This window comes from Periophthalmus magnuspinnatus, chromosome 6 (assembly GCF_009829125.3).
Source record: "Periophthalmus magnuspinnatus isolate fPerMag1 chromosome 6, fPerMag1.2.pri, whole genome shotgun sequence".
NCBI classification, from domain to species: domain Eukaryota; kingdom Metazoa; phylum Chordata; class Actinopteri; order Gobiiformes; family Gobiidae; genus Periophthalmus; species Periophthalmus magnuspinnatus.
In genome coordinates, this window is record NC_047131.1 from 24,936,338 (window position 1) to 24,960,341 (window position 24,004).

At 40.3% G+C, this 24,004-nt stretch overlaps 1 protein-coding gene across 1 annotated transcript in view; it reads left to right on the forward strand.

Moving 5' to 3' along the window:
* Positions 1-24,004, forward strand: part of nrn1la (neuritin 1-like a) — a 49,136-nt gene that overhangs the window by 738 nt on the left and 24,394 nt on the right. Inside the window, exon 2 of the mRNA XM_033967564.2 lies at positions 81-449. Coding sequence (XP_033823455.1) covers positions 81-449 — 369 coding nt within the window. The remainder of the gene's footprint in view (positions 1-80; positions 450-24,004) is intronic.

The window sequence follows — 24,004 nt, forward strand, 5'->3', positions numbered from 1 at the left end:
GACTAGTCTGTGGTATTCCCTGAGACCAAAAAAGGGGTGTTGCTTGCTGCCCACTTGAAGTTTTTGGATAGTATTTTAAGCTACTACCTATGGTCAGTTGGAAAACTACACGATCCATCCAACTGCTGAGTTTCCTCCGCCTCCTCGCGCGTCTCTGGAGAGCGTGGAGTGGGCTGCTCCTGCTGTAGATGCTCTCGTGTTCCTCCTCCTGTCTTTGGACTCGCCCTCCCCATTCAGCGTGAGCGCGCGGTGGATCCACTCACACGTAGCGGACTACACACGGCTGAGCGGGCACCGGGAGGAGAACAGCGCCACTCGGAACGGGACCGTGCGCAGGACTTGCTCTAAACACGTTGTGTCGGATCTCCGCTACTGGATGCGCGTGACCAGCATGGCATCTTTTGTCAACTCCACCTGTCTCTTGTGCTTGCCTGTTGCACTTCTTTTGAGTAAGTGGATTTCAGACTTTCATGTTTGTGGTTATGTTGTGTTGCTGTAAAGTCTGTTGTGTGCGTAATGTGTAGGCTGAACCATTGTGGGCTTAACAATTCACTTTGTGTAGGCTACTTCAATGTGCGCGTAAATCTCCACACCAATCATGCATCCTTACTTTTAAAACATCGTAAAAGTTTCAGGTTGCCAGAGAAAGCCTGGGCTGTGAGATTATGTATTCCCAAAGGTGGATACGGGATCATTACGCAAACAGCGGTGATTCTCCTGGGAGAGTTAACTATCAAACAACAGCTATTTTTATCTCTAGTGTAAAATTTGCGCGCTGCCTCGAAACTCGAGCAGAACTCGTAGAAATGTTTAAAGCAGCTATTTTTTAAATAATGAGGAGGCTTTCACAGCTCTCCAATTGAAGTCACTTGAAAAATGCACGGAGGGAACTTCAATTAGTATAAGCATCTCACAAAGAAGATGTAATAATGCCAGGGTTAAATTGGTCACTTTTAAGTCTTCGATATTCGTCTTAGGTGATGATTTGGAAAGTTCTGGATAAGCGTAGCGTTGCCAATCCACGAATCAACAATTGAATCATAAATACTAAAATGCTGTAGTTATGTCTGTACCTGTTTTATGAGCAGTATCCCATTTGAGCATGAGTTTGTTTTAATAATGCAAAAACCGTGCGCAACAATTAAACACCAATTGCAGTTTATGCCACTGTTGCAAATAAACACTATAATAAACACACAGTCATACTAATAAGATGCCATATTTTAAAAGTTGAAATAGTGCACTAATATTTTTTAAAGTTGAGTTATTCTGTACTTTGTGAACCGCACGAGGCTTTTTACCATGCACTAATCGGACTCCTCGTTATTAAACATCATTGATCTTCGCTCAGATGTGGCACGGATGCCAGGGCGCTGGGTGTGCGGGAGGGAGCACCCATGGGACAATGAGACTGAGGGGAATATAGAGAGAAGTAGGGGGAGAGACACGTGGCAGCAGCGATGAAATAAATGATGAATGAACCGCATCTGTCCTCCTCCTCCTCTTCTGCGCGCTATGGTCCCAGGAGGAGCTCTGACTGAACATTCACACAAGAGAAGCGCTCACCACTGCCGCAGGAGGAGCTCTGACTGAACATTCACACAAGAGAAGCGCTCTGCCGCTCTCTGACTCCGGTGTGTGTAGCAGCTTTGAATAGAGTGGACTGTGGACTGCGTGACAGAAGAAAGTGGCCGAGGCTTGTGCGTGTGTGACGTCAGTGTGTGCCCTAAACTCTCGCGTGCGCATCTTTCCTTTTTTAAGTTTTTGCTTCCGGTTAAATTGACCTACCAAATATGAACTCTCCCATGGACATAAGACAAACTGTATAGAGCAAAGTGAAAAAAGACATTTCACCAAAGCTCCAAAAACTGCATTTGGGTCATTTTGGGTTTTGTTTCTTTTCCTTTCTGAGCTTTTAATTGTTATAACTGTCATCCATCTTCATGATCTTATTCAGAGTTGTATTTAGATTGATGCTTGTTTGAGTAATTCTGTATTGTCGTGCATTTGAGGCTCAGAAAATTGCATTTTTCACCTAACAGCCCTGTACTTAGTTGTGCATCATGATTATAAAACAAAACAAAAACAAAAAACAACAACAGCACACACTCCAGGTCATACATGTAGCTGTTTTTCAACTGTAAAAAATTGTCAACTAAAATCTGAGGCTTGTTACTATGAACAGAAAGAAAATGGACCTCTTTCTATTATTTATTAAGCTGGTTTAGAGCAACACTGCAGTTTGCAATCAACAAAATCTAAAATGGTGATGAATGTATGTTATAGTTTAATATTATACCCCCCCCCCCCCCCAAAAAAGCATATGTCTTAGCTGATGTCATCTTTAAATATTGTCCTTGAGCTTGTTCCTGCACATCCTCAGCTTTTTAAAGTCTCCACATCTTTACCTTATATTCAAGCCCACCTGCTTTTATCACACATTTATGATATTATGATGTTATCCGCCAAGTTCTAATTTCAGCCTTTTTTGATTGGTCCATTTGTCTGTATATATCTGACAATGAAGCAATTGAGCGTGTTTAACTTACCTGAAGCCCTAATATGTGCTGGCCAATTTTACACCATTCAGTTTGTCAGTGTGGAATAAATGTCAATCAATCACTTCATCTCTGGAGGTGGAACTAAGCTTTCTACTTTTTACACTAATGCCAGATTCAAATTTTTGTAAAAAGGCCCTAGAGTCTAGTCTGCACCATTTTGTTTCTTTAAAGCATTTGACTTTGCGCACTACTGTTCATATATTATGTGAAAGTGAATGACAAACAACGCGATCAAGACAGATGAATTAAAATGCAGAGGTGACAGGGATGAGTTGGATGGAGCAATCGATCATTATGAAGCAGACAAGAAAGAATTTATGCAAAAAGGTAGTAAAATTATTCAACCTTCTTTTTCCATTAGATATGCATCGTCTTTTCAGTAACGCCACGAAATGTGTTTTGATCAGTGGTGGAACACATCCAAGTAAAAGTAGTAAAGTACTGTACTTGCAAATTTTAGGTATCTGTACTTTAGTAAATTTTACAGTGGATACTTTTTACTTTTACTTCACTACATTAGAATTATCTGTACTTTCTACTCTACTACATTTTTAAACAGGACTGAAAAGTAAAAGTATTTTTATTACTATTTGTACATTTTTGTTTGCAAGTATTAAATAAAAACGGTGAGAAAAAAAAAAAAGATTAATTCCTTTGTTTCTGTTGAACCAAATTCCACACAAATCTTTATCAAAAATCACTACATTTGAAGTTTTAATATACATCTCAATATCAGTGCAAAATATTTTTACTTTTTACTTAAGTACATTTTTTCATGTGATACTTTTACTTGAGTATTTTTTTGCTTGGGTATCTGTACTTTTACTTAAATAACATCGTTGAATACTTCTTCCACCATTGGTTTTGATACAATCTTGAGGTTTTCAATAAGAAAATAGCAGCCACACAACAAAGAACATTATCAATCTAGTAACAGAAGAGCATAAAAAAAGAAACCACTTATTCCTTATTTATGTTAACCACAACTTGCAGCTTCTCAAGTTTTTTACAGTGAACATATTTTGCGTAGTGCTTTACAGTGCTGTCATGTCTGCATATGCGCAGTGTTATTCAAAGTAATGCGTGTAGTTATATAAAGTTATATCTCATCCACTCACTGTAAATTGCACATCACATACACAAATAAACCATGACATGAGCTTTCTTCATGTTTTTATAGACGAGTGACTCAGTGGCGACTCCAGGGACCTTTGCGTCTGCTGAAACGGCCTCTTCTCTTGCTCTTATGACTTACTCCTTTCATTCCTCTTCTTCATTTTTCCACACCACCATTGAAAAATCTTTGCCCTCCTCCTTGTTCTACTCCTCCTCCTCCTCTTCCTCCTCACATTTTGCTTGTCTTGCCACCTAAAGCTACACAAAACCAAAGGATAAATGATAAACAGGGAAGAGAGTTGGTTTAGGTTAAAGTACAGTTTATTGTCCCTGTAGGGAAGTTTGTTCTCTGCATTTGACCTATCAGTGTTGCTCTACGGGACAACCTGTCAGAAGCAGTGTGGTCTCATCTCCAGATTGCTCAGGACTATATTTTGCATGTTTTACATTGATCGAAGAACTAGAAGACATGTCTCTTTACACACAAGGACACACGAGCATGTAACTCCGCACATAAACTCAACCCCAGAACCTTCTTGTTGTGAGGCATGTGTTGTGTTATAAATGAATTCTGCAGCCTAATTTTGCATATTTAGTCCAATCTAATGCAGAGCTCATGGCGTTCGTTACCTCCGACAGCTCATCCATGTTTGTCTATACACCAGACTTTCACCTTTTGAGTGACACAGAGTTGTTTTGAGCTTCCTACACACTACTAAACTTTCAGTGTGCCAGGAGATGCAGTCCTAGCGCTCTCTAAGTATACATTTAAGAAGAAAGAACTGAAAGGTTGCTGAAGAAGCCCCACAAAATGACTATGGACTATGGCTCCTAAAGTGTACCTATTATACTGACTATTAGTGGTTTTCAGATGGGGAGCAAGCACAGACTGTATAAAGAAGAGGACTAAGTGAGTGTGACGTCACTCATAGCGTTCAGCTCCAGTCAAATGAAGCGCACAATAGTGAAATTAAAATATCAGTATCTTGTAGATAGATAGATAGATAATAGATAGATAGATAAAAACTTTATTAATCTCCAAGGGAGAAATTCAGGTGTCTGGCAGCAAACACACACTTGCACAAACACACACAATAATAACAGTAGAAACAATAAAATATTACTATCAATAGTATAAAGTACTCGTCCTATAGAAATTACAGTTCCTATCAGGCAGATCTGTTAAACAGCCTGATAGCTGAAGGGACAAACGACCTCGAAAAGCGCACTGTCCTGCAGCTCAGTGAGAGGAACCTGTTACTCCGTGTGCTTCTCTGTGCAGACATAGTGTCATGCAAGGGATGTCTGGAATTATCCAGGATGCCCTGCATTAAAGCCCTCATCCTCTTCTCAACCACAGCTCCCACAGAGTGAACCCTCCTCCTGATCACAGATGCACACTTCTTTATCAGTCTGTCCAAACGATTGCAATCCCTTGTGGTTATACTGCCACCCCAACAGACAACACCATAGAAGACAGCACTTGCCACAACAGACTGATAGAAGAGGAACAACATGTCAGCACACACATCAAAAGACCTAAGCTTTCTTAGGAAAAACAGCCTACTCTGTCCTTTCCTATACAGAGCCCGAGCCTGCTCTGACCAGTCCAGTTTGTGGTCAAGGTGCACACCAAAGTACTTATAGGTGTCAACCACCTCAATCCTTTCTTCATCAATGATCACTGGTTGGTGGGCAGGCTTCCTACCAAAGTCAATGATCATCTCCTTGGTCTTTGAGGTGTTCAACGTAAGACCATTTTCCCCGCTCCAGGAGGTGAATCTGGTGATGAGCTCCCTGTACTCACTCTCGTCTCTTCCCTTTACACACGCCACAATAGCGGTGTCGTCCGAGTACTTCTGGACATGACAAGCTGCAGATGTATAGGCAAAGTCAGCAGTGTAAAGTGTGAAGAGAAAGGGCGATAGTACAGTTCCCTGTGATGCACCGGTGTTGCTTGTCAGTATCCCAGATACACAGTCACCCAGCCAGACATACTGTGACCTGAGAGTCAGATAGTTGTGGATCCAGCAAACAAAAACAGGATCCACTCCCATCCTCTCGAGCTTCCCCTTCAGCAGCTGAGGCTGGATTGTATCAAAGGCACTTGTGAAGTCAAAAAACATCAACCTCACATAGCCACCAGCCCCATCCAGAAAGGAGAGCGCCCTATGGACCATATACAGGATTGCATCGTCCACTCCCATGCTGTCCTGATAGGCAAACTGAAGGGGGTCCAGCGCCCCCTCCACCTGGGGTTTGAGCCGCCGGAGTAGCAGCCTCTCAAAAGTCTTCATTATAACTGATGTTAGGGCAACTGGTCTGTAGTCCTTCACCCCTGCAGGGCTTGTCACCTTGGGCACTGGGACAAGGCATGAGGTCTTCCACAAGGCAGGGACACATCCAGTTTGAAGACTCTTGTTGAAGATGGTGTGAAGAGGCACAGCCAACTCCGACGCACATTCTCTCAGCAGCCGAGGTGATATTCCATCAGGACCAGCAGATTTCCGACCGTGGAGCCTCCTGAGCTCAATACGCACCTCATCCACACTGATGGACAGCACGGCATCACGGGTGGTACAGGCGCCACTGCCAGGTAGAGCAAGCGGGACAATACGAACATTTTAAGACCAAAGTCGGACAGGAGCAGTTATGGAGAGAGGGATGATTTTTTTTTTTTTTCGAGTGTAAAGTGAATTGGAGCCAGAGTCGATGGAGCCGGAAGTGCACTCATAATCACTTCCTATTTGGAACAAGGCAGCTAGCGGGTTAGCTATTTCCATTTATATATATAGTCTACGGGGGCAAGATCCAGTTTTTCCTTTTGATTACATTGTATTTTGCCATGAAAACAAAAATGCTGATGCTGATAATTTCACATTTTGACTAGCCCCAAAAACTCACTGTATACAACCAGAATCTGCATTTTTGGAATATTAATTTTAGCTACTCCCCCATCTGTATTAAATATTATTAGGGTATAGAATGTTGTGATGATCTGAAACCCTGCAATGTCCTCACTATCACAAAAAAATCACACTTTTGTTTCTGTACTTCCGAACCTTCTCCCATATACGGTAACTCCTATAGCTTTCCGAACCACACAAGGCGACTACGATTCTGTAATACATTCTTCCCTTTCACTGCTTTCCTTTAAGCCAATAACGTGTTGGAAACTGATTTGAGAGTGGAGCTGGCTGCTTAACTGCACTTCTAAATTGAGTGTATTGTAGGAACACAGTGCTCATTATAAGCTATAGCCTGCACTCTCTCCTCATGCCTGCAGTGGGTAACTTCTAAAAAAAAAAAAGAAAAGATTGCTGCTCGGGATGAGGGCCGGATAAAGGCAGAGGTAGAGAGGGGTCCCTAGGGTGCCCGTCCTCTCCGCCTGCGTCACCAGCACCCCGCCGATAACCACATTAAAAGCGGTCCATAGGCGAAAGTGAGATTATATTTGGCGTCTAATTGTTCTCTTCAGGAAATGCTTTCCTCCACCTCCTTTTCACTAGGGCGACTGCAGTACTTTTAGAGACAGGTTTTTTTCCTCAAACTGCAGCATACAGCAGAGACACAAAGATTCCTCATTAAAGTAAAGTTTTATGAAAAAAATGCCAGCAATGTAGCCTCCTCTCTCCTTGTCTTTTCCACGGTATGCCGCACTTAGATCACACACAAGAGTCGCACACATACAAAAACACACACACACAGCCAACCTCCTTGTCTCCTTTCCTCCACCCTACTTCCTAGCTCCTTCTTTGTGCACTTTTCTGTTGGTTCTTCATGTATTTTCTGCCGCAGCTCTCGTCCATGCTGCTTTCATCATGTCATCAGCCCCATTCTTTTCATCGACCACTTCATTTTTGTGAATTAGAGAGCTCTTAAGGGTGCTCATAGAGAAAATATACATAATGGCTGCTCAGCATTTGCACATTACAGTATACGCACATGGGACTGGAAGGCTTCAAGGTGGACAGTCTAAAAATAATGTAATTATCGCAGCTTAAGTTTGTATTACATAGTGGAAGAATGGCTAATTGGAGTATAAAGTAGAGCTGCGTGATTAGAGGCTTCCACAGATTATTAAGTAATCAAAGTTACAGTTTATACGTTTTGATTAAAATATATCACAAGACCAAATTCTATTAATGTAGCTTAGAAAATAAACTGCTAGTTAATAATGTATAGCACACTAATGAGGGTCTGTGCATTGTTATGAAAGAATTAGTTATGGAGGATGTAGCCAAACTATTGCAATCTGCCACGTCTTGTTTTTCCACAAAAATCTGCTTGTTTGTTCTCATTGTTGTATTGAAAAAAATGCTATTCAGGCAGATGCTAAACAACTCTATTATCTATTATCACTATCTATACAAGTGTCCATAATTAGCTCATGTCTAATGCACTCTGGAGTGGTTGAAGTAAATTCTAGGGAGAATTATAATGTTTCTGCAGCATTATTGATGGAAGGGCTGTGATACTTTTGGTGGGTAGACAGTGGATATTATTGCTAACCATAGATTGCAGTTTGAGTGTGGATCTTGTCAAAAGCAACAAAATAAAAACAAGGCTCAGGGACACACCCAGTACCCTGATAGACACACTGATGTACGTTTTTTTGTTTCATCAGTGTGGTAACATTCTCTCTCAAGTCAAAACTGAACCAACAATAAAATCTACTTTGCCCCATTGCCTTGCCCTTATATTGTAAGGCAGCTGAAAAAAATCTGACCGCTGTGTGTCGTGCGGTTTTGGAAAAAAATTAAGCAACCGATACAGCTTTAAAGTGTACTGTGTAAGCTGCTAGACCCTGTGGAGATGTTATTGCATTGCTTTGAGTTGCTTAAACATATCTTTCTACCTTTTATTTCATTACATGTTTTTTTTATTGCTCAAAAATAACTTGAAAAACACAAATTCTTCACTGTGAGCAAACCTGACTTAGTGAAACCACGGACTTTTCTCAATGTATACGTTGCCATACTGTAAAACAATCTATGGAAAGCAATAACATCTGGTAGGTAAGCAAGTGCATACAATCCACCAGAAAAGTTCCACATTGCTCGTTTAACAATATTTATCACTTAATTGTTGAAGGCAACCATATACCTTTACAATATTCTATTCAATTTTAGATTTGACCTTTTATAAGGAATTAAATAATGCCTAAATAGACCGAGACAGTACACGTATAAGTACTTTGTGATGTCTTTGTATGGACTCTAACAAGACCCATCCTTCCTGAAACACTTTTTACTTCCACTTGAGCTTCCCCAACAGCCCTTTGGTACATGCTCTATTAAACCCACTGTCTCTGACTTGAACCCACTCCAAAAAGCAGGACAATGTTGTGTAACAGTAGCTAGCCATTACCGCATTTCCTCTCTCATCTCTATATACCTTTATGCTTGTTACATAACCCCATCTTCTTCCTGTACATACACGCTATAGTATAGCTATACCTATGTACCTTTACCCTACCCTCCATCCCCACAGCAGCACTTCTGAATAAGACACAGGGGCGAGCGCGTGCACCTCTGAATCTTTTACGAGCTCTTATCCAGCGGCTTAACTCTAAACACACAAGACTTTGCATTACATCCTGCAAGTAGAATAGGATTAAGAGCGTTGACATAGGAGCAGTCTGTGTGCGGCCCTCTATAACAAACAGCAGCAGTAATGAGGCAGCAGTGGAGCATGACCCTGCGCTTTGATCCCCAAACCGCTCCGGACATGAATATTCAGAGCAGACACGGCGGGGCTTAAAGAGGCTGTAAAAGTATAGCGTACAGGAGAGACAGAGGTGATCACATGACAGATTGTGCCTAGGTGTGTCCGTGGTGACTGTGACTTTTAGTTTGCCATAAAGGACTATGAGCACTAGACAACTCTTATCCTCTCACTGACTCCGAAAAGGGTATAATTTAATTAAACGACACCCTCAATGCCTTTTATTTAAAAAGAAAATTATCATATTTTATGTCTTAAAATAGAAATTCCCCTTTTCCTTTTGCTTATTACTTGTTTTAGTCCTTAAGCGAGGGACAGTCCCAATTTAGTCATCGCGGTCCCCTAATCCTAGCCCATAACTGATGTGAAAAAAACATTTATCTAGCTAATAAAGAAACCAACCATTACAGAACAGATTTCTACGTGTTGCAGGTACTTAGATGCTTCAAGGTCCTATATTACACAAAACTGATGTGAGCTTTAAACCATGTTATATATGTTATTACGTCCTCAAAAACGTACCTGAAGTTGTGTTTTGTTTCATTCACGTGTTTGAGTAACCCTTTATTTTTAGCTCAAAATTCTCTGTTCCACCTTGTGATGTCATGAAGCTATAGTTTTTAAGTTAACAGCTACCTTTTAGTGGAGTAGATCGGCAATTGCAGGGCTGAAATGATCCAAATGATTCTGGAGAAGGTGTATGGAATTTTAAAAACACAGTGGAGCACTTCCTGTATTACCACATGACATCACAAGGTGGGACAAGAGTGTTTACAGAGAAGAATTCACCGTAAATATGCAGGGTTTGTGTGTTTAACATGTGCGAATGAACCAAAACACGACTCTGGATATGTTTGTGATGAGGAAACAACAGATAAGAAAATAGAGTAATAGGGCCCTTTGATATACGGCTAATTCCTTGGACATAACGCTCTGAAAATCTTGAAGGTTGACTCGACTTGAACACTTATTCCCGCACATTTCTAAGTACAACCGATGCCAGCGCAAGTAACATTGATAACAAGCACTAAGCACCCTGAAAGACAAGTTTAAGGTGACCTGTTTAAGCCACTGGGAGTCATGTAAATTCAGTCTAAATCTTTGCATGTGCACATACCGCTCCTTCATTATGCTTTTTAATGATCGTAAATCCCTGGTGTCCATGCTCTCACATAACTCCAGTGGAGGGAAAGAGAGACTAAGGGAGGTTAAGCGGAGGAGAAGAGCAGAGGACACTCAAGGTTAGGGTGCTGTCTTTGAACTGCTCCAAGTATTCGTTCAACAAAACACATGAGACAGCAGGGGTCAAGTTTGTGTGAAGAAACGAGGAGGTGGAGGTTTGTACTGTACTTCTCAGGGCATTTTATAAGTAAACTTTCATACAGTTTGGTATTGAAAAGGTTCATGGTTTTATAATTAACACACTTCAGACATGATCATACAGCAAAAATAGATACAAATACAAAAGAAACACGGCTAACCACAAGCAACACATTTACAAATGTATTTCTTGTAATAAAAGCAAAATAAATAAATACATAAATAATAATAATAACAATAACAATAACAATAATAATAATAATAATAATAATAATAATAATAATAATGATAATAATAATAATAATAATAATAATAATAATAATAATAATAATAATAATAGAGGAGTAGCTGCATTGCTGTTGGTGAAGTGGTAGAAATAGTTTTTTTTGCCTTTCCTGTTTACATTTTTTCAGTTTGTCATTTCAAGAATGTTGGTTATTTCTTTTTACTTTAAGATATTTTCGAGCAATAAAAACATCTGCAGTAAACTAAAACAGAATAGATAAGTTTAATTTATACTGTGTAACATTCCAGGCAAAGCAATAACATCTCCATGAAAACAAGTTGGTAGCAAACCCCACACCAGAAAAGTTACATAGTGCACCCTATATATCTCCACAAGAAAAGTCTGTTTATTGAAAAACATGTATTCTTATTGACAGCGGAGTCGGCTCTCTGCAGTTCTGACCTGTTACTTGGCCTGGTGGCGTCAGCTGCTTGCATCCACATAGATAGATGCCGTATAGTGAAGCATTTTTAGCCAAGCAATATCATCTCCGTGGAGTGAAGTGGCTGACCCTCCACTAAAAAAGTTACATGTGCACCTTTAAAGATGTCTTCCTCTTTTGTTGAAACTTGAACAGACAGCGAGAATACAGAGATCAGACTCATATTTATTTTGTCTGTCAGAAAATGCCCAACATCATGGATCACTGACCGCAGCTCTGACGCAATTCAATTTGGCGTCATCTGAAGATCTCACTGAACCCTAATGACTGCACCAAGTTTGAATAAAGACGGAGAAGGAGGCAGGAAGACACAAATCTGAGAGTGGGAGAGCAGAGAGACGGTCGGAGATGCATTCTGATGATGTTGTCAATAGTCACAATGTAATCAGGCTTCCCTCTAAATGGGTTGAAAATGCGATCTGGCCTGTTAGGGAAATAAATGTCTGAATTATACAGTTACTTTAGATTGATCATATTCTCTGGGATGCGGGAAAGCAGCACTATACTCCTGCAGAAGTAGGTAGAATAAGACAAAATGGTCATAGGAAAATCATTGACATCTTAAAACTAAAACTGAAGACACATGAAAGGAAGTCTCCAGTTTGAATTGAGGTTGAAAAAGTCTATTGTCCAAGATAATTGCTTCTTCTAATCTTAATCGTTTATTTGTTATAAAGAATTTGAAGATGAACTATCCTTGAACTATAATATCTCTAGTTACTGTAGTTTCTGACTCCAAAAATAATAAAGTTTGAAACCAACAGATCAATACTTGCTTCCGATTTCATTCCCACAATGATACCAAACACTTTGATAAACAAGAGAATGTTAGTTTCTGATGGAGGGTCTGCAACTTGCTTGTCTCCATGGAGATACTTTTGCTTTGCCTGGAATGTTCCACAGTATAGCATTTATCTATCTTAAGGCCAGGTTACAGGTCAGATCTGTGGAAAGGCAATTCACAGTAAGAGGTCATTCACAGACTGCATATATTTCAAGGTATAATAATCACCTGTGAGTGGGTAAATGCAAGATAGTGAGTTTAACATTATTATGAAACTTAAAAAAGCAGTAACATCTCAGTGGAGACAAGCAGGTGGTGGACCACCATCAGAAAAGTTACATAGTGCACCTTAAATGATACCATGTAGTCAGACATAGATCAAGCACATTTTAAAACTGTTCACAAAAAGTCTAATTTATGTGATTTTCTTTTCAGTACTGATACTTGTTCAAGAGAGTAGTTTTGATACCAGTTTTAGTATTTGGGTATTGATTTCTTTGGAAACACATTCACATAATACGAAGCATCATGCATTAAGGCCAAACTGTCAGACTTTCAAGAGACTCAGAGGACTACATCAGAAACAAACAATCAGTAAGATCAGACAAGTTCAATGTACCACTGCAGACATTTTCAAAAGGACAGAAAAGTAAAGAAGTAACGGAGGAAGGAGACATTTGTATTTTACAGTTCCATCTACCTACACAGAACAGAAGACCCCCCTGACCCGGGGATGGCCTCCGATCGCAGGACTGAAAAGATGTTGCACTTAAAACAGAAAACTGTGAAAAAGACTTGCCTTAGTGTAGAGACGTTTAGACGATGAAACTTTCCACATCGATTATTTTCAGCACCAGTCTTTCTTGGTGTGGTATTAGATTGGTAAATAGTTCAAAACAAAATGGCTAAATGTTTCTAGTCATTTTCACTAAGAAAATATTTCAACATTGCACAAATGGAGGACGTTATGCAAAATAATGTATTCATTTTTAAAGGACACCTATGCAAAATGGACTTTTTTGTTATAATTGTTTCCCCTTCTCATTTCTCTCAAAGTTGTATTTGAAGTGATGCATGTTTGAGTAATCTTTATTCTTCTGTTTTCAATGGCTCATTGCTTTGATCAATCCCAGTTTTCACCACTAACGATACATGCCCACTGCTCTGTACTTATGTTGTTCTCCAGTTTTCTTTTCTTAATCGGTGACACACATAGGATCTGGCAGCCATTTTGGCACAAATGGCTGTTTGCGTGGTCTGCAGCTGTCCATAGGAGGGGCAGACGGTGTTGTAGCAGTGCAGCATTTTGTTGTGATGTATTGTTGTGTAAAGCACATATGCTGAATTTTAAAAGGATGTACTGTATTTTTCAGCACTGTAGGGCCTGGCAATGTGGCCAAAAGTTTATATCACAATATTAAAGAGAACTCCTGGAATAATGATATCATTGATACTGATACTGATATTGATATATCTGACTCTATAAAATGCTTCATTGCCATGGTCTTTATCCCATTACAACCAGACTTTTCTGACACAAATCTGTTGTGTCATTATTAGTGTTTTTAGTCTCTGCAGAGCCACCTAGTTGTCGCTCTATTAGCAGTAGCTGCAGGTAAATCCAGATTATGTTGCAATATTCAAATTTCATATAATCCTCAAACCAAACTGTATTTTATGGTATGACCCAGTTGGCCCTATAGCAAAGTCACCTTTTACAGTCCCGTTTCCATATTACTAAGAAAGGAAACGTGAATAAATCCCTTTTAATGATGGTTATACGCCGTTATAATGCAGTTAGTCATCTCTGAAAAAGTCTTGAAAAATTGAGAGATTCTGTCAGGTGCATATAAATTTGAAGTATTCACTATTAGCCCAATTTGGCTCCTGACTGTAAATAGGCTGAAACATGTTTTTTATTCAGAGCTGTTTGCAGAGTGTAAACAAGAGTGCAATAAATTGGGAGCTGCGGTTTGATAGCCTCCAGAGAGTAAAAGTGTTAGTGGCGTCTGCATGCATGGCTCATGTATAACCAAAGTTCAATCCTCTCACTTGTGTGCACTCAAAGCAAAGGGATAGACGCATTATAGTGGGTGCAGATGGATATAGGGTCTGCTGTGCGCTATTTAGCCAAACCTACTCATCAATGTCCAATTTCATCCAATCTCAGAAGCTAAGCAATGCAAGGCTTGGTTAGTATTTGGAGTTTGCCCATCAACCAGAACCAGGAAACCTAAGACATTAATATTATAATAAACAGAATATAATTATAGATGAATGGATAGATAGATAGATTTAAAGTCAGTGGAGTTGGGTTCCAAGTAAAAAATTCAAATTCTATGAAGCTCTTTTGTCTCCTCAGAAATCCTAATTAATTTATGTATTTAACATACAGATGTTTGGGAAGAGGGTGGTTACATAACACTTAGGCAAGCAGGCTTTTACAAAAAAAAACAACTTTCTAAGTTAATTGTTTGTTTATAGAACATCCCAGCAGACATGTGGTTTATTCAGTGCTGTGATATTAGTAAACATTAAACAACAAGGAGCCAAGCGTTATGCAGTTTTAATGCACAACGCGGAGTCTTTAAAACTGCAGAAAGCATGGCTTTAAGTTGTTTAAGTGCTTATACCATGGATACTGAAATGTCACCTGTGAATCTGAAAAGCTGAATCACTGTCTGTAAATCTCTCAAATATCAGTTATTTCTGTGTTACACTAGTCCCTTCATTCTATTCAGAGCAGTTGAGCCTTTGTTTAGCCGTTGCTCTGGTGATGTGACGGCGATGGCTGCAGAGCAGTGACACAGAATGGGATTTAACCATTCTCAAAGTACTTGTGTGTTATGCTGTATTAACGCACGGCAGTTAGTCTTTGGAATCCTCACTGAGTGTTAGCCGTGCTCTCCCTTGGGTGCCATGCGTCAGGGGATCAGGGTGCTAACAGTGATAAGTTGCGTTTGTGAGTTCAGGTGCCGGAGTCAATAAAAGCTCATTAGCTGAAGCAGAGGGTCAGAGCATCGTCCAGGACAATCTGTGCTCCACTCTGTCTTCTGAGGGTGCATGTGTGCACCTCACATCAATGTGTGTGTGTGTGCGCCTCATATCATTGTGTGTGTGTGTGTGCGCCTCACATCAATGTGTGTGTGCGCCTCATATCATTGTGTGCGTGTGGGTGTGTGCGCCTCACATCAATGTGTGTGTGCGCGCCTCACATCAATGTGTGTGTGTGCCTCACATCAATGTGTGTGTGTACCTCACATGAATGTGTGTGTGCCTCACATCAATGTGCGTGTGTGTGCGCCTCACATCAATGTGTGTGTGCGCCTCACATCAATGTGTGTGTGTGCACCTCACATCAGTGTGTGTGTCCGTGCACCTCACATCAGTGTGTGTGTGTGTGTGTGTATGTACCTCACATCAAGGTGTGTGTGCCTCACATCAATGTGTGTGTGTACCTCACATCAATGTGTGTGTGCCTCACATCAATGTGTGTGTGTGCCTCACATCAAAGTGTGTGTGTACCTCACATCAATGTGTGTGTGCCTCACATCAATGTGTGTGTGTGCCTCACATCAAAGTGTGTGTGTGCCTCACATCAGTGGTTGAGTGTGTCTCACATCAGTGTGTGTGTGTCTCACATCAGTGTGTGTGTGTCTCACATCAATGTGTGTGTGTGCCTCACATCAGTGTGTGTGTTTCTCACATCAGTGTGTGTGCGCTGCATCTGGGAGACTGTTGTGAATTACAATGAGGTGAAGTATAAGTTGTTAAAAATCTTTTCACCGTGTTGCTTAATGGCAAAGCAAGTTAATATTCTTTTTTTGATAAGTTGCTTGCCACTCGCAGTAATATGTTCCTGTGTTTCTGCATGTTTCAATATAAGGACTTTCTCCAGCGTGAGTCTCATTGTCACTCTGTTGTCCTTCTTAAGTGACTCTGTGCATTTCTTGATTCCCTCTGAACTGCAGCTTTATTGCTTTACATAATCGAAAGAACCAAACGGTTTTCTGTGCATCAATCTTTGATTACACATTACTGCTGAGCTCCTCATGATGAGCTTTTAGGTTGAATAATGCACCAGCCGTATCCACGTCTCCACAGTGCCCTGTGTTGGACATGGTATCTGATAGCTCACATTCAGTTGTACTGGAGCAGAGGTCTTCAGGCAGGTGTCCCATCTGCTGTGGCCATCACCCTGGACAGGGCTGTACACCTGGAGGGGCGGGTTAAGTGCCCTCCCCAAGGGCAATCTGCACAGTCTGCCCCAGATTTACACCGAGCCAATGAGGACACCTTCTTGACCAAAAACCGTCAGGCTCGTACAAGTTTATACAAGACAAAGAACAAATGACATAAGGGTAAAAGGCAAAATGACTGGAGTTTATAAACACTGTCTTGCCTCACATCAATGTGCGTGTGCCTCACATCAATGTGTGAGGCACACGCACATTGATGTGAGGCACACGCACATTGATGTGCCTCACATCAATGTGCGTGTGCCTCACATCACTTTCTTTAACATATCCACATGAGACTGTTTGTGCCTCACTCGTTTCTCTGTAAAGAACCATATAAAACACATGTGTGCCTTAAAAAGATAATGAGTGACACTGAAACAACATGGCCTGGTCATTCCCTCCATTAAAAGACTATAAGGCTGACAAAAATCGACAGGGACACTCTACTGTAATGTGACAACGTGCATGAGTGATCTATACCGTGTTAAATTGGGAAGCAGCTCTGTTTCCTCAAACATGTCAACATATTGTAAATCAATAAGGTGTGCCCACTGGGAGAAGGTCATTGCAGCTCAGGGTGGCTGTAATGACTCAAGAACTGGAAGGTCACAGGAAGTGGGTTACCCACTCATTTAGTCTCCACTATTTATTAATAAAACACTAAATGATAAAAGTGGCAAAAATCCCAATAGATCATTAAATGCTGATGTTTATTCACTGTTTCCCTTGAAAGGGACTGAATCTTTTGAACTGTAAACATAAATTTGTTCAAAGTGGTTAACTATACACTTTGAAACTATGCAAGTCAAGTATTAGGTGAGAAGCAGAGTACTGTAAAATGATGGCCAATAATCAATCAACTAACAGACACATTGATCTTTTAGACTAGAATTTCATCCTTTGAGGAGGTCAGGGTTTTGCTGCATTGATTGGTGGGAATCTAATCAGATTTTTCTGGAAAGCCCTGTAGAGGCCAGCTTCTCAAACTGGAATAAGGAACTCAACATACATACCCCCCCCCCCCCCCCCCCCCCCCCCACACACACACACACACACACACGCGCGCACACCTACACACACACACACACACACGCACACACACACCCCCACACACACACAAACACACACACACACGCATACATACATTATCTACATTGATTACTCTACACACATTTTGTGGAGCTGGTTATGACATACAGGCATACAGCTTAAAAAAAAGTGGTCGGTAAAATACTTATTTCACTGTCATCATTTGGAGATGAACACGTGTCTTGGTCCTGGTTCAGTTAATCCAAGTGTGCTTAGATTGAAAGCTAAGTGACACATGCAGTGAAACACCAGCTTTTAAATTGGGTCTTCAGGGCTTGGTGAAGACTGAAGTGCTACTATCAAACTAGAAGCTTCATCTCAAAATGACACATAGTTTCCTGCTTTGCTGATGATAATTACGTCTCTACTACACTGGGAAAACATAACTTTAGATATACACCAGACTTCTTCTGATTTAAGAATTTAGACAGTTCCAGTTTCATTGCCTGATCTTTGTTTGAAATTTGCATTGGATTATTTTCTTGTTTTGAATTTGAGCAGTGAGTTTGTGTATCTGTCACATAAAGTTATGATGAATACGATTCCGTCTGTTTGCTGTACAAACATGAGAGTCATTTTTGGCATTCTGCTGCGCTGGGACTGGCTGTTACATAATGTTTTACACAGTGTTTTGTAATGGTGATGATTGAGGTACATTTGGTAATGGTGCATAAATTTGATACAAACTGTAGTTATTTTTAATTTAGAGCAGGGCTCATTTGCATTTTACTAGAACAGAAATGGACTCCACATAATCATAAACAAGTTCATTATCTCCAAGTTGGGACAAGTTTCCTCCCAGTACTGGTGGATTTCACTTATGGATGGATTTATGCAGTAATAGAACTTTCTTTTTATTGCATCTAAATTTAGACTTTACTTTGAGCTATGACGAGTTATTATTGAAAAGACCTGCGTTTTGACGGCCACTTCATTTTGGATCATAAAATCGCATTGTTTTATCACTGGAGAAAGGTCTGAAGAGAGGGGAGTAATAGGCTATCCTTGGGTTTCAGAGAGATAACAAATTAATGTGGTCATAGCAATTAACAATTCATAACAAAATATTTTATTTTTTGAATGGTCAAAGTCTTCAAAATGTCATCTGTATGTTATGTAATAGGTATATGCACTATTCTGGCTGAAGGTCTAGCAACTGCTTGCTTGTTGCTTTGCTTTTTAAGTTTCTTGTAATAGTGTGGAACATTTCAAACAAAGCAATCACATCTCTGTGGAGTCAAGCAGGTGGCGGACCCTGAACCACAACATTTGCATAGTGCACCTAAAAGAGTTAACGTTGAAGTAGTTTATCATTATTCAGTTTGAATTCTTGCTTTCACAGATTTACACAATGAGGCATTTTTTTCCCATTTTACCAGGTGCTGATTTTATTTCCTTATCTTTTTTATCTTTGTATATTAAAAGCTTCTTGCCAAAATGATTAGAGGATCCATTTCGCTATTCATTCAGCAAAGTGTACAACATGGGACAAAGACAACTCCATGAGAATCCCCATCTGGACACTCAACCACATAATCTGTGTGTGTAAAAGGTGATGCTGAATACCTCCATTTTGTTCAAAGGCCTTTTTAATCACCCGGCCTAGCTCTGTGGGACCCACTGCAGGCACTGTAGTGTATGTGGTAGTGATAGGAACTCCTCGTACAATGGTGTGAGAGAGAAAGAGCAGAGGACCATGGGAAATCAGAAACAACGCGGACACACAAGGCTGACTTTGTTTTTTTGTTTTTTTCGTTTGGATATGACAGACATTCTCATGAGTGGCCTTAATGCAGTTCACATATAGAAATTTGGTTTTCATTCTGACACAAAAAGGAGTCAAGTCAGTTTTATTTACTCTTCAATTATATTAAAAGTTACAATAGTTTTAGCATAAGTTTGAATATATTTTAACTTTCATTTCATTACTGTTTGATTTAGCGCTCGCAGTTTGTGTCCACAGCCATTTCATATTTGCTTTATAGATTACATCACCTCTCAACTTACTACAAATGTTAGTTTTGATGCTAACTGGCACTTAGCTTGCATAAAATTAGCTAGAGCTGTGCGATATGACAAAAAATTATCTAGATTTTTTCCCCATCACATTCCATCATTCCATCATATTTTATTATGTCCTTTATTAATAATAGCATTCAATATACATTTCCTGATCATAAACAGTAAGACGTTTAACCACGACCATTTAACTTAAGATAGAACATTTTATTCCTCCAAAGGCACTGCACTTGATTTTTATTGTCTTATAGTGGTCCAAACTTATTCCTCATTTACCTTATTCATTCTGAGCATCTTAATTACTCACAGCGATGAGTTTATAAGCCCTTTTCACATCTTTCAGAGACCAGAGCGTAGTGTTGCTGTCACTGTAAAGCTAACCATGACAACACGCACTCCCTGATTATAGGATAGTAAAACGCAGTGGACATACTTTGACCTCAAGAGCTGCTTTTGCAACATATCTGCACTGGAATAAGACAAACTTTGCTCAAATACATGGAGAGAAAATCTGGTACGTGCAGGAACTTTAACACAGCAGAGAGAAAGGGCAAATGATGACAACACTGTACCCACACACAAGCTAAAATACATATTGACAGCAAAAGTTCAAAGATACCTTTTGACCTACACTGAAATATAAAATATGCTCACTCCATTCACTAGTGGATAGTAATTTTGCATCTTTGGTACTCAGCATTAAACACTGCATAATATGGCGACTCTCTTTTCAATAGCTATTTCTCTATGTGGAAACTTCCAATTTTACTCTTGTTGATCGATTTTCCCCTTATCATGAGTGCTAGTGAAAAAATACAGTGAAGTGTTAACCTCCATTCTGTGATTCTGCACCTCTCAGACACACACAGGATCCTCTGCAGTCGCCACACAAACATGAGTGCGTGCATTCTTCAAATCTTCATAAGCTTCCCAAGTGTTGTGCAGTTAAGGTTGGTTTACCCTCTGCAGAATCCCCAATGTCTTTCTCAAGCATCTTCTCATCACAACCAAACATTTTCCTAATAGTGTTTAGCATCAGCAACCACTCAGGATTTTAGGAACAGTGGGTTGCCTTTATGAATATGTATGTGAAGGTTTGAAGTAAAGTATGTAAAAGTGATTTTCTCAAGGGTGGGAATGGTGCGATGCGGAGCTCACACAAGACGATCTGACGCCTCGGTCCTCTGTGTATCCCTGCTCATGCACTTATCTGAACAACGTAAGGTTTAGGTGGTTAGAAAGAAACAAAAGTTAGAAGGCTTTGGGCAAAGTTAGGGAGGATATGAGAATGAAAGGGGACACCTTGAGAGGAGAGAGTGAGAGGAGAATGCAGATGTTTTGATAAGATTCTGACTGGATTAAGTTTTTGAATGTAGGTGGAAGGTAACCCAAGTCTCCATATTGACTTAAACTAACTTATAAACTCACTTGCGCAGTTTGGACCATGATGTCCGCTGGTAAAGTAACAGATCAGTAAAGACATAATACAGAATTTCACAAGCAAGATGAACAAAGAGGTGGCTAGATTGTGAGTTGCAGAATTGTTCAGGACAATGCTGTTTAGTTGTGATGGTCAATACATTTATAATACTTTCATGAATGCAAGATAGTTAGATTGCTATAAAAAATATCTGAACACATTCACCCTACAGTAAGTTTGACCAGTTCTGCCAGCAATGGTGAAGCTGTACACTGTAGTTAGTCTTCCATCTATCTTCTTCTGCATATCCGGGGCTGGTTCACAGGGACAGCAGGGACAGACTTTCCTCACGCTGGGCTTCCTCCAGTTCCTCCGAGGGGAACCTCAAGATGTTCCCAGGCCAGTCGAGAGACATAGTCCCTCCAGCATGTCCTGGGTCTTCCCCGGGGTCTCCTCCCATTAGGACATGCCCGGAACACCCCCTATCCCTAAGGGAGTGCCCAGCCTGTGGAGGAAACTCATTTTGACCACTTGTTATATGTCTTGAGCCCGAGTTTTTTTTTACTTTATAGTGAAGTCTGCTATAGCTGCAATAACATTTGAATATAGAGTAAACAAGTGTGAGTCTGAAAAATCCTTTGCACCATTAAAACAAATATCACTGAATGCAACATCCGTATTGATTTCCCATAACTGTCAGTGTTTCTGGACGTGTTTACATCGTATAGTTTTAACTGTGTTTACAACAAATGTCATTTTCACACATTTTGATCCAGTTGTCATACTTTGTTAAACTCTAAGTCCTTGCTGCTCTTACGGTTAATCTTCTCTTTAAGTGTCAGATTAGCGCAGAATCCCCCTGTACCACCGCTGTGTTTGAGCTGTTAGCCGTAGATGCGCTTGTCTAGGCTTAGACCCACCTTAATCACACATAGGATGTTTGTTTGTCAGTGGGCGATATAGCTTTGGCAGTCACTCAGAGTAATTGGCTATGCACCAGCAAGTTAAAGCCTGCAGAAGCCATATTACTCAGCTATTCCACAGTAAATCCTGGGATACGGGGGACTTTATCCACTTCTAGTTAGTAAGATACAACACAAAACTTTGCACGGGCATATTTTAATGTTATGCAGTAATTAAAGCGGGGCGTAAATTGGCATCAACAATGTTCTGAGGCTGAGACAGGAGTGCAGGGGGATAGTTGGTCTATATTTCTTACTTCTCACCACTTATCGATCCAAATGCCACAGACAGATCGAGTATCGGTGGTGGAGACACACTACACTATTAGTGCCAAGCAGAAGCCCATGTTCTGGCACTGGGCTGGACAGTGTGTTAGTCTGCTCAAGGCTTAATGCAGCGCGAGCAGACTAAGTGGCTCACAGAACAGAGGCCTTTCGAAATACAAGATTTTCAACTTTTGTCCGTGATGTCATCCAAAGACCCTCAGAGGCGCGCTGTCGTTTATTATTAATGACTTTAGGGATGATTTGAAGCACTTTGTGAAAAAGAAAGTTTCAAAAGTGCAGAGTAAATTCTGTTACGTTTCACAGTAGCCGCATTCTTGCTGAGCTGCTGTCAACTGCTCCAACAATTAGCACAACTCCTCTGTCTCTATACCCAGACTCCATCATATAGTGCCGTGACAAGTTGACAAACTGGAGGAAAAGTATAGTGCGCCTGTTGCCTGATGCAATTCCACTAAACTCCGAATAGCATAAATCTCACATGAATATGAAAGATAAGCCACTCAGGAATTGTGAAAGGCAAAGTAGTGTAATGGCCACTATATGAAGACATGGTGGAAAATGTTTTTGCACACAATTAAAACTGACTGGTGCTGTATGTAACTTCTCCTTTGCTTGCTGATCTCAATGATGATGTTATTTCTTTATCTGGAATGCTCCACAGCACGACATCAGAGTAATCAATTTGGGTTTTATGTAATTACAGGTGTTTTTATTGCTTGAAAAGTAACTTAAACATGTCCTCTTACTGTGAGTGGAGTCTCCTCTCCACATATCTGACCTGTAACTCACTGGAGTTTGACATATTTAATGATGTACTGCAGAACATTACAAGCAAAGCAACAACACCTCCATACACACAGGCAGGTTGAGGACGGTCTACCAAAACATAATGTACTTTTAAGAACCCTATCAAAATGGATCAATATTTATACTTCTTTCAATTTACTACAAGTCCCTTCAAAGTAAAAGTTGAAAAAATAATAAAAATACTTCATAAATATTTAATCACACCATTCTTCCTTAAGCTCACTACAGCTATAATTATGGAGGGTGTCCCACATACATAACTTCAGGAAAAACAACAAGCACATTCACTGCAGAATAATAGCTTTGTCATCTACCTGGCAAAAAAAGAATCGGCTTATGTGTATGAGTCACATCCAGTTTGCATAAATACATTTTTTTTTAGCTAATGTTAAGGACTTTTTTTCACTGAGTACTGTATCCACACATTGTTGACCCAGTCCCAGCTCAAACACACTAACAGCTTTAGTTTAATACTGTCACTTCTACACCTCTATGACACTCGCAGTACAGTATAGCCCTTATTATTTGTCCTGCTGTTTCACTGAGTGCAGGCCTCTTCACAGCTGGAGCTCAGAGAGGGTCACAGTGACTCCAGTAATGCAGTGGGTCAATTAAACAAGAACAAGCCAGTCTGCACCACCTCTCCCTCTAAAACAGATGGGCCTGGTCGAACCTTATTAACACTTTTGGACCTCTGTGTTTACTGTAGAGCACTTTGAGCACTTTGCACTTTCTACGGCTTCTCCTTTTGGCAATTAGTGCGTGCAGTGTTGTAGCACAGAGCTGTGGTATAACAAGCAGGTAACCCTTAGGCTCCCAGGGGCCAGCCAGAGCAGCTCTGCCTACATACACCTGCCATAGACCCCATTGATTTTTGAGGAAATGTTGCCGTAGAGCAGAAGAGGAGCGGCTACAACTGCATACAAAGTGGAAGTAGCGTTT